Raw genomic sequence first — 12,417 nt, 5'->3', positions numbered from 1 at the left:
AGTAACAAAGGAAGTCAATTGACACCAGTAACACAGTGCTAATCGAAACGTACAGTCTTTAATTCTCTTTCTTTTCTGTTTAATTTGCAAGGTTATCATCGAGGGCTTCTTTGAGCGAGGCAGTCGAGGGCACATCTGGGTTGACAACATCCATATGAGCTCCAGCATCGAGCTTGAGCAGTGTACACGTAAGTATCAACATCTGGGCCTTTCTTTGTCTTGCTTTATTTCCCTCTTTCAGCCATCACCCACCAAATTTGTCACCAGGGACCTAAATGAACTCATGCCAAGCACCAGATGCAAGTAAAATTGGCTTTGACGAGTAAACAAAGGGGAATTTTCTTTAAATTAAAATGTAAATTAAATTAAAAATAATAAAATTGCATTTGTCATTTATATATTTTTAAATGCATATTGTTTATTGGAAAAAAAGAAACAGCAAAATTGTTTCTGGGCTGGTTGGAAATATTTATACATTTTAAGAAAAAATTCATAAATTTGATAAATTTGCATTGGTACAGTAGATGTGACAAAAACTTCATTTTGGACCCTGCCTGTCACCAAACGATCCATTCTGACCGCATAACTGTGGCTTCCCATGCCCACCCTACTCTTCCCATTCAAGCCCAAGAAAAAATTAATCACACAGAAAGTGTTTTTCAAGTGCTCGGCTCACACAAAAAGCTGAAAACTAGGCCACACTCGCCCTGTGGGCTCTGATCTCAATCTATCTTTCATTAGTTTCTTTTCCTTCTCTCTTATTTGTAAACAGAGCTTTTCCAGAGCCATGCCAGGGAATAACCCATCAGGCCTGCTCTCTACGGTGTAGCTTTTCACAAACACAGAACAGACATTAATGTCACACAAAGCACTTCGCTACACGGCCAGTCACTCACAATGCTGTGAAGGTTATTTACTGAGCAAAAACATTGCTTTTCCTCTGAGGACATATTATATTTAAACAATGATCAGCAAAAATAGGATTAGTTATGAATCAAGATATTGATGTGAGCCGCCACTCACGTGCACAGGCCCCCGGCTTTGGGACTTCACTTATTAATTAAAGTTGTTCGGTGTGCATGCGCCAGCCCCTGTGTCACTGCCAAATCTGTCCCCTGCCTCTCTGCAGAGTTCCCTTTTAAAGCGACTGCATTCCAAACATTCTGAACTGGCATTCTGTTTCTAAATGTGTGTGCGTGGCACAGTTTGCCAAATGACACACAGCCCAATCCTATTCTCCTCCCTTCTTCACTCTTTCTGTCTTATTTCTTCTCCTTAACCTGTGTTTGTGATTTCAGACCCCTCTCCAAAAATTTTCTTTGTGATGAGCTAAAGTGTTTCTGGGGAGGTCTGTTAATAATTTTACATTTGTAGTTAAAGGGGCTGTAGGAATTTTAATGAATATCAAGCAGGAAATGTCCCTACCTGAGAGATATCACTCAAACAGGTGTCCTGTTTGAGTGATAAATAATATAAGAATTTATTCTGTCAAAGAATAAGAAATCTACAGAATTGTACTCATAATATTAATCACACTGTGTCAGAATCCCACTGCACTGTTGTTATTTATGTGAATAGATTTTATTTGTGCCATTTTCTTTTCTAATGCATATTTTTTTCTTGTTTCAGAACCCTTCGCTGCATTCCCCCCTGAAATGACTGGTGAGTTTCTGGCATATTGTCATTTCCTGTGCCAATGTTTGTGCTTCCTGCTTGTTGCCTAGCAGCTTTCATCACCTAAAGGGCTTTTGATAATCATTGTATTTTTGGTTAAGCTTCACACCAGCAGCGCACAGGGATTCTGTACAGTCTGTTTCCAATCAGATTCAACACCGATTTTATGTGTTTAGTTGTTCGTTCAGTGACGTTGGTGTCTTGTTGCCAAACCATTGCCGTCATCATGGTTAATGTCTTCACCATCATTATTGTCATACGGACATTTGGAGCATGGGCTGAATCCCAGCATGCATCTGTAGCCTCACATCATGTGCTGTGTTACTGTATATGGTGTCGTTATCATGCTAAACATCATCAAATGTGGCCTATAGATTCAGCTGGTCTAATACCCCTCGTATGTCACCCCTTGACATTTCAATAATAGTCGTAGTAGTGGTAAATAATAGTAAATCCTAATGATGAAAATATTTGTTGTTTTGCACCTTAAATACCAAAAAATAAATGGCTATTCAAGGTGCTTCACAGGTCAGAATGTAAAACTTAAAAATAGACACATCATTTTCCTTATGGACTTTTAAGAAACAACTGAGACAAAGTTGATAGAAATGATCACTGTGAACTCTTTTAGACCTATTTCAGTCTACGGAGCAATGAAAGAGCAATATCTGAGCAGAAGCATTTTCCTCTGGGGTGACATTCACGCATTTACTACTAGTTCATTGATAACAGCAAAGAACTCTAATGTTGATGGTAGACCTTATCCTTGTGTAAGCATTGTTCTGGTGGTGTGTGTGTGTGAGCTGCTGTTCTGCTATGGATGTCATATGTTTATTCCCCAACAGCTGCATGATTGCGGTCAATCAAATTCAGCTGCAGTGGAATAATATTCATACACTCCATTTTAAAGGATTGTGGAGCACACAAGCCCTCTAATATCCTATTCCTTTAGTAACTAACTCCCTTTTTCTTAATTGAAGTGGAAATGATTCCCAGTGTAAGTAGATTCGTTTTCCCATAGCAGTCAAAATTCCTAGATTACATGCGTGTTTATGCATAGACGAGAGTAAGAAGACATGGAGGGAATTGGTGGAGGTTTGTGTGTGTGTGTATACACATGTGGTGGGTGAGCAGTTTTTATGCACTGCTGGGTTGGGTTCATGGAAGACTTTGGCTTGAGGCAGATGAAGCTGGCACAGATCCATGCATGCAAGAAAACAAAACTTTCCCCCTAGAAAGAAGAACTACAGAGCTCACGCACACACACACACACACACACACACACAATTGACAAAATACAGCATTACAAAAGAACGTCTGAGAGAAGGTGCTGACACCAGCCGGTGTTTTATGACACAATATGCTTTTATGACCTTCACATTTGGTTGCATAAGAAATTAGCACAGATTCCACAATGCATCAGCACATTTTAAGTGAACTATCTGAGATGTATCATCTGTTCACACCCCGTGAAAGACACATGTCTGCATTCTTAATGTGATTTAGAAGGACAAAACTCTATCTGAACAGTTATCGAGTCCTTGCGAAGGGGCCGCTGACAGGCGTTGACGTGCATGTGCATTTGCGTGTCTGTGTTTGTTTTGTTTGTATGCAGCACCAAATCAGAGCAAAATCATTCACATACAATCCAAGATGGCTTGAAGCTATGCAGTCTGCATGCCTCTCTACCCCAAGCCAATTCTTCTGTGTCTCTCCACCAGGGGGAGCCTCACCTGGCTGGAGCGACCCCACTGTGGACACGACAGTGTCCCTGCAGCCCATGCCCACCTACTGGTATTATGTAATAGCCGGAGGTGGTGCCATTTTCCTCCTGGGCTGCGTCACGTTGGTCATGGTGCTGTGTTGCCATCGCTACCACATGGCGGCCAAGAAGAGCCAGCACTCTGTGTCCTACCAGAGCACGTACACGGGACAGTACGCAGGCGGTGGTCCCGGGGGTCTCGCCAGACCTGGGGTGGAGCCGATGCTAACTATTAGGTTAGAGAAGCAAGAGCCCTGCTCACAGTGCTGAAACAACACCGGCGAATCTCTTCATCCCACTATTTCACAGGGACACCTGCATTGGTGCCACTTAAAGTCGAGGACGATGCGAAGAAGATGTGGACAGATTTGCCGACTCTTTTGTGGAGCTCTGGTGCTGGAAAGGAGGAGATCTGCTGTGCCGAAGGGACATCCAGCCAAAATCCTGACTGGCAGAGACCCCCTTTCCCCCTTCACTCTTTAGCTGTGTGTGTGGATGGGAACCTTACTATGAAAGCTCTAATCTCCTGTTCATGACCAATCCTATTGTACAGTCAAAAGAACTCGGCAGCATTGCCAAAATCAGAGGAGAGCCTGCGAACAGCGACGGGAGTGAGGCATCGGAACAAAAAGGAAAACCGGCAAACACTTCCTTGCATGTGTGCCGCATCTCATGTGCACATAGGAACACTTGAGGCTCGAGGAGTTTGACAAGAAGCTTCAAAGAGACAAAGCATGAATGTCAAACACTCTGGGACAAATGTTCTTGCTGGAGAATCAGGATATGTGTGGAAGGCTTAGGTACCATGTAATGTACTGAATTTTAAAACTCCTGGTACCTTCTTTGACTATTGAATGAAGCTTCTTAAAAGCATTTTGAAGAATGTTTGTTCTTTTTCAGAGAGTTCATTTTGAGTATCTGTCAATATGTGTCTATATATAAACTCTTCTTTTCTGAAAGTCACTGGGGCTTTGGCACTTACAGTACGTCTGAAGAGATACAGTATGTTTTCCGCCTATATGCAAAGGTCACATGACCTGCCTTAGCCAGCCTACTCCTCTGATTGGCCGACTGACTGATACAACATTGGCCTTAAGACGCTTCAGTGGCATTGGGCTAGTTCAAGCCAATCACTGTTCTCATTCATTATTTAATCCTTTCGTATTCATGCTCAGCCGAGATCAACCTAAGTGTATATGCAGCTAACTGATGCACTGACTTTATTTTTGTAGCTAACGTTAAAGCAGTGTGTGTATTTGTGTGCTGTTCCCCAGAGATTTTAATTACACATAGTCTTGTAAAAGAACAAAAGCGGAGAGCTTTGTAAATCTGCCAAATGTAAGACAGTGCAGGAGTGCTTCGCTAGCTGATTTTGCTTCAGGGAGAGAGTTGGCACGTTAGCATGTTAGCTGAAGCCCATCTCCAAGTCCACCTTTTATAGTGTCACTCAATACACCTGCTGATGTCTTACTGAATCACTAAACAACCTCTTATCTTATCTTTTTTTTTTTTTTTTTTTTTTTTTTTGGATGGCTTTTGCCATTTTATCAGCCGAGTTAGACAGCAGACAGGGAAAAAAAACAATTAGCATTTTGTTTTATTAGCATTATTTGCATATGACAATCTTGCTACAGATTTTTTTCTTTAATGTATCAAAACATGCTATATATGCAGGAGATTGTTTTAAAATGCACTTCAAATGTGTGCTGCGAGTATTCGCTTCATCTTTTTCGTGTGCTACTTGAAACGTAGCGGTATACCTCTGAAAAACAAAAAAGAACAAAAACATGCTATGGTCTGAGGTGTTCTGTCCAAGTACATAGTGTTCAGTGTTTTCTTCTGCACCAAACAAACACATAAAAATAGGCACCATCAGAGCTCAGGATGGAAATTCCCCCAACAAAACATTTTCCTCTTTACACATAAAGAGTCTGAGGCTTCATCTATTACTGAAAGCATCTGTCAGGCAGCCACGTCAGATTTTGGTTTCATCTAAAGCAACTGGGATGAAAGGAGAAAGTAAATCCTGATATCTTGTTATGTCCTCCATCTGGCAATAGGTGAAAATAATCCCCCATCACGGACAGGCTGGCCCTTTTCTCGCCCGTTTATCTACTCTTCACGAAAGAATGTGTGGGGAGATGGAAGGCGAGATCAAACAAAAGCCTGCTTTAAATATAGACCTTCTCTGCAGAATCCAGGGTCTGAAGGGGTTTGTTTGAAACACAAAAGCACATGAAAGACCCTTGCAGACAGCCAGAGAGACCACCTGACCCGGCAGGCACATTGTTGGAGCATTGTCTCCTCTTTTCCCACCTAATCCTCTATACAGTAGAGTGTGTTCTGGGGAGATGGGACACACGGTAGCTTGCGAGACGTCAGTTCAGTTCAGTTTTGAGTCATGTGGTCTCTGTTGCGCCGCCATATTGTGAAACCTCTCACTTCTTTAAGGCAGAATTTGCGATATGCAACACATGAGTTTCTGTGGTCCACCCGCCCCAATTGAATGTGTAACAATACTAGCGTCAAAATTGTCTTGTCTCGTCTTGAGCAATTATACCGTTTGATTCCTTACATTTGACACGTGTTCTGGTTTGTTTCATATGCCTGTATGATTAATGTATGAATTTATATCAAACTTTTAACCCAGACTAAACAATCGTGATTCTGTATGTTGTTTTGTAGACTGAATGTATTAATTAATTTAATTTCATTTTCAGTTTTTCTCTTTACTATTTATTTTGAGTTGCTTAAAAATGACCTGTCAGCTCATCATAATATGTTTTTAAATCTACTGTGGCTTTTTTTGAGGGTTTATTTGAACCATTTCATATTTCTAATTAGGTAATGGACCAGATTACATTTTAAGCCTGTCGTAAGCATTCTTGCTTGGAGTTTTTTTTTTTTTTTTTTTTTTTTGCCGTCTCTCAAAAGATATTAATGAGCAAAAGCACTCAGAGGGGGCCCATATGATGCCAAGAGTCTGTCTCTGATAGTACCTGCACAAAACAGCATATGCTCTCACCCCTCCTCAGAGACGGAGACAGGAAAAGGCGTCGACGTCTCAAGTGTCCGTCTGGAGAAAATGAATTTTAATGTAAAAAAAGAAAGAAATCCAGGTTGTATACTCTATATGTTTGCTTAAAAACAGGTTAACTATTCCACCTACAAATCTTGAACTTGATTAAATCAGTTCGGTCTATTGAAGTATTTACTCATGTTTGCTGAACATGAATTTTTTATGTTCATTATGTCGACATTATGCTTAATTTGCATCAAGTTCTGATGGGTTTGTGGTTGTGTGCACTTTTTTGTCCTTTGTGAATGTGGGGCTTTAACCCTGCCATCTATATAAGCTTTTTCTTTTCTCTATACAACGCAGCATTTTCAGCCTGTTTAAATACATACAGTATGAGGTATATTTTAGCCTGTTGAATTTCGTGGTCTTGGAAATGTGGTATGGAATGTTACAATAAAGTGATATTTTTCTACAAACTGCAGCTAAAGTGGTTTGTGCTCTTTTTTTATGGGTTTTTGATGATGTACTGTATAACAGACGATGCAGCTGTTTGTACCCAAGTCTGTGTGCTCATCAATGCACAGTTTTTGCTATTTATGTTGGCCATTTTGTGCTCATACATTGCACTGCTGTTACTGGCTCATAGAACAACAATGCACACGTTGTTTTCTTGGAATGTACCAAAAGAGCTTGTTTTCATGTAGCCTCTTTTCAATTTGACATTGGGTGTTTCATTTGGGTTGTGTTTGTCTTCCAAACAGAGCGAAGACCTGAAGACCTTGGAAATAATCGTCTATTCAATGGCAGAGAGCGCACTGGTCAAGGTAAATCTATTCATCAACCTTCAAGCATAGACTGGTGTATTTTAATAATAAACACAAATGGTGTCTTGGACCAGAAACAGAAAGTATGTACACAAATGCGGATGTGAATGCCTGGCCAATGCAATAAAAAATGACAAATTTTATCACAGATACGAATAAAAATATTAAGCAACACAGCTGTTTTCAACATAAGAAAAATCCTGTAAAAAAATGTGATTTCTGAAGAATCATCATGATTTATCAACATTTTTTTCTTTTGTCAAATCAACTCAGATAATTAATGTGGTCCAGATAACATAATATTTTGAGTTTCTGTTGATTAAACCAATCTCCTTCATTGTATTAACTCAAAATTTTAATTTAAATGAACTCAAAATTTTAAGGTAACCAGGTCACTTACTTTTTTAAGTTAAACCAACAATAATTTTTTACAATGTATGACACCGAAGACTGGAGTAATGATGCTGAAAATTCAGCTTTGCCATCACAGGAATAAATTACATTTTAAAATATATTCAGATAGAAAACAGTTATTTTAAATTGCAATAATATTTCACAATATTAGTGTTTTTTATTAAATAAATACAACCTTGGTGAGCAAAAGACATAAACATTAAAAAGTACCAACCCCAAATTTTTGAATTGTAGAAAACAAGTCTTATTCAACCCAATTTCGCTACTCAAGTGAATGTAACTAATTTTAAGTATGTTTGGATATTTTTACTGGAAAAAAAGGCAAAAGTACTGAGTAAATAATGTTTTGCAATGAATGGCATGTGTTGCATTTATTGCAGCCCTAACTGTTTATTTTTATCCAAAAACTATCTAGGTCACAATGATACTTGCGAAATTTATTAACTGATAAACATTCTATTCCTGTTTCCAGGGTTCCATTTCCCTGCCTGGACCACGCCCAACCCCTCACGAGAACCTCCGGTGACACGGTACTCCGAGAAAGACAACGCCTGGCTGTACACCCTTGATCCCATCCTGGTCACCATCATCGTCATGAGTTCCCTGGGCGTTCTGCTGGGAGCGGTGTGTGCCGGTCTCCTGCTCTACTGCACCTGCTCCTACAACGGCCTGTCATCCCGCAGCACCACCACACTGGAGAACTACAACTTCGAGCTGTACGACGGCATCAAGCACAAGGTGAAGATCAACCAGCAGCGCTGCTGTTCTGAGGCCTGAAGGGAGCCGATCGGGAGAGACGCTCCGTCCGCTCGTGAACTGGTGCCGGCCTGATCCAAAACTGTGAATGGACCTCACGCCGCTAATATAGGGCTGATCTCTGACCGGGATTGTGGAAGGATCACTGGGAGCGTAGAGGCTTCCTGTGGACAGCTCAGCTGGAGTGAAACATGATCAACACATATCAACCTAATGACTTTACCCCTTCAAAAATGAAAAAGAACTTTAAATAAATGTATATTGCTATAGATTTGTAAAGAAAAATACAGTCTAATAATGCTTAATGGAAGCTAGAAGAGAGAGACAGGCACTAGGACTAGAAGACAGATCGCTTGTGAAATCTTGGCCTCTATTGTGTGAACGCTGTGGCCTAGAAAATTGTGGACATTTGCTTTAGTTTAGACTCGTGTCTTTTTGCTGACTTGCTTAAGTTCCCATCCCATCCCGTCTTTTGCCACTTTCTACAACCGGTTTGAAGTGTCAAAGCCTCTTATGAATGTTTTATACATAAGTTCAATCTGTCTGTAGCATAATGTTTTTGTTGTGGCCATTAGAGAACGAGGAAAGAAAATGCTGTATTACATTCAGAAAAAAAAAATCCTTTTAGATTGAAGTATTAGGATTGTCTTTTGAGTCTCTTTTTTTCTCCTTTCTTCTTTTTTTTTTGGTTTTGCTTTTTACTGTTTGATTTCTAAGCATAGCGTTAAAGACTCTGTGCTGACAATTTCAAACTAATTTATCGCAACCTATGGATTGCTAAGGATTCAGATCCACTGAGCTAAAGAGTGTTAAGAGAGTGGAAAGAGAGTGAGAGCATTTTCTGTTCTCTCCTACTCTCTGTACCCTATTCTTGAAGGAACAAAGACTCAAGCTGGCAAAGCGACTTTGGTGAAGGAGCTGGAAAATCCCCAAGCCACTTTCATGTACAAACAATCGAGCCTTAAGCAAACTGTTTTGGAGGAGAGCCATTTTGAAACACCAGTCTTTGGGTTTAAAGCCACTGGGGCCTCGGAGGAGTCAGGCCTTGCGCTTGCTTTCTTTCATTTCACCTGTCTGTTTACTCCATGGTTTATTTTGGGCTGCTGAAAATGAAGGCTAACAAGACCAGGTTTGGTGTAAGCCTGGGAGAAGGGTGAGAATTTCACAGAACGTTTCACCTCGAGGTGAAGAGAGCGGTAGACCGAGTATGCACATGGGAGAAATGTGTGTACATTTCTTTTATTGTACCTCGACTGGCCTCTCACTCCCCAGAGCCACGCTGGGAGTTCTGTTGACTTGTGGTTCAGGGTGGGGGGAGAGAGAGGCCTTGTCTTATTGGGGAGTGCGGAAATCAGCCGGAGACATGGATTGTTCAGTTGTTGGTGGAGAGAGCAATGAAGGAGGGAGAGATTGTGTGTATTCAGCTCGGTTTTCATTGGACTCTGTTGACTCTTTTCCAAGTGCCTTGGAGCTCTGGCCTGTTTTGGCTTTGCTGCAGAGCTGTGATAGTATTACCTCGTCTGTCTGGGACAGGAGGCCAACACCAAAAGACATGGAGATCCCGGCACTGGTCAGAACATTCAAAAATTGTTGTTTGTAGACTTTGTACAGAAAAAAAGTTCTTTTTTTATTGTTATTATTATTATTTAATAAAGTATGATTAACGATACTTGTGACGAGTGAACTTTATTTTAATGGAGGTCTATCTGTCTGTCTATCATCAATCCATTTATCTGTTTTTCTATCTCTATCTATCTTTTTATCTATCTATCTATCTATCTATCTATCTATCTATCTATCTATCTGTCTGTCTGTCGATCTGTCGATCTGTCGATCTGTCTGTCTGTCTGTCTGTCTGTCTGTCTGTCTGTCAATCTGTATATCTGTCTGTCTATCTATCTATCTATCTATCTATCTATCTATCTATCTATCTATCTATCTGTCTGTCTGTCGATCTGTCTGTCTGTCTGTCTGTCAATCTGTATATCTGTCTGTCTGTCTATCTATCTATCTATCTATCTGTATATATGTCTGATTTCTGTCAATCTATCTATCTATATCTATCTATCTATCTATCTGTCTGTCAGTTTCTGTCTGTCTGTCTATCTGTTTGTCTATTTGACTGAAAGTCTGTCTGTCTGTCCATCTATCCATCTGTCTGTCTGTGTCCTTATCTCTATCTCTGTCTCTATCTCTCTATCTATCAGTCGATATGTCTGTCTGTCTATTTGTCTATCATCAATATGTTTATCTGTGATGTCTGTCTGACTATCTATAGATGAACAAATCTCAAGCTGTCTATCTGTCTATTAGCCTGTCTGTTTATACGTATGTCTCTGTCTATCTGCCTGTCTGTCTAGCATCTGTCTATCTACCCATTGCTTCATCAATCTGTGCATCTATAATCTTTATCATATCATATATTTATCTACAAACACTTTTCACTTTACTCCAGCTCTACTGAGTTTCATTGCACATCGATCCTGAAGGAAAAACTCAAAACACTGGAGTCCATTTCAGTCCCATGTACTGTAAGTTCAGCTCATCTCAGACAATCCATTGAAATCTGTTTGCAGTCTTAATTCAGCGCCTGACCTCGCTGTGCAGCTGTGCTGAACGGAGACAGAGGAGAGGTGAGCGACACGTCTCCAAAACACCTTGGCACAAAGCACCTTCTGACTAGACCACACACAATCCAATCAAACGCATAACCTCCATACATGGACAGAGATTCAAAAATAACAGCCCTCAATGACTAATTAAATGTAACGCTGTGATCTTGTATTTCACTTTAAACATAAACATAGCAAATAATGAACACAGAAGTAGAAAAACAGCATCACACCATGCATGCATTCAAAACTCTCATTGTAGTGCAGCTTGCTGTGCATCACAGAACAGCAGTGGTCTCCATCTCTGTCTAAACCCAGATCCCTGCAGATACAAGGGCACATTTGTTTGTTTCCTGTTTGATGTTGACTTGACTAATGATCCATGTGCATAATTATTTTGTTCTGGATCCTGACAGCCCCCAACCAAATAATATCATGAAGCCTCAGTTATGTGGCTCATTCAGGAATGTGCTGTCATGTGGATGCCTGCCGTCCTTCCTCATTAACAGTGATGCCAAGTGTGAGAAATGCCAGTCACCATCCATCAAGGAAAAGCGAGGGGCACAGAATGGAGCAGGGGATTTTGTCAGTGTGATCCGGGCTGAAGTCTTTGCTGACTCAGTCTTGTAGATTCTCTGAAAATACGTGATGTTTAGGTTTGTTTGGTTGAGAAGGCCTTGAATTGGACTCCAAGCATTAGTGTTACTGGTTGGGATTGTTTCTATCTGCTATTTCTTGTGATGGTCTTTCTAGAAACCCAAGATGTCTTGGGCCAATACTCTCATAACAGCTCACACTGGGCTCTGTTTAAACAACCCCACTAAGATCAATGAAATACATTAAAAATTGAATGGTTCAATAAAACAGCAGAGGATAGAATAAATTATCTATAAATGATCTAATATACTTTGTAGCTCTGGGCATTGAAGGTAATTTTTCATTACAAAGGGGATGTGTTGGGAAGTGTAGCTTTCTTTCTGGTCTGTGTTGTATATATGTCTGACTCTGGGATTTTTCAAATGATTTTGCTTATATTCTGATGATTTTGCCATAACCGCAACTCCTGTTAAAGGAGAACTCGGCAACTCTAGCGAACTCTAGTCACTTCTTCGCTGATTTTTCCTTTTGTTGTCGCATGTTTTCCCCACGAGCTCCCCCTATAGCTGTGGGGGGGCGTATATGTCACAACACGGTCGTAAAAAACTCACTTGCGGCGGCCTCCTCCCCCTCTCTACCGCTGCTCATGTGCGTTTGTTTTGATCGGAGCAAGCCAACTGTATCGTGTGGAGCTATGTCTACCGAGGTGGGTAATCTGGTAATACATCATACATGCGTGTGTGTTTATGTCGAATTGCC

General features: G+C 40.5%; 1 protein-coding gene across 2 annotated transcripts in view; it reads left to right on the top strand.

The window, feature by feature from the left end:
- nrp2b (neuropilin 2b) overlaps positions 1-10,117 on the top strand; it is a 74,395-nt gene extending 64,278 nt beyond the window's left edge. Inside the window, exons 14-17 of one of the 2 annotated variants that reach the window (XM_079882109.1) lie at positions 92-188; positions 1,630-1,662; positions 7,217-7,279; positions 8,166-10,117. In XM_079882109.1, coding sequence (XP_079738235.1) covers positions 92-188; positions 1,630-1,662; positions 7,217-7,279; positions 8,166-8,470 — 498 coding nt within the window. In that variant the 3' untranslated portion in view covers positions 8,471-10,117. Of the gene's footprint in view, positions 1-91; positions 189-1,629; positions 1,663-3,395; positions 6,930-7,216; positions 7,280-8,165 lie in introns of those variants that run through there. The other variant, XM_079882110.1, reaches the window with a different exon arrangement.
- The last annotated feature ends 2,300 nt before the right edge of the window (positions 10,118-12,417 follow it).

This window comes from Squalius cephalus (assembly GCF_949319135.1).
Source record: "Squalius cephalus genome assembly, chromosome: 9".
In the NCBI taxonomy this organism is placed as follows: Eukaryota; Metazoa; Chordata; class Actinopteri; order Cypriniformes; family Leuciscidae; genus Squalius; species Squalius cephalus.
Note: the sequence above shows the minus strand (reverse complement) of the source record. Positions and strands in the feature narration are given on the sequence as shown.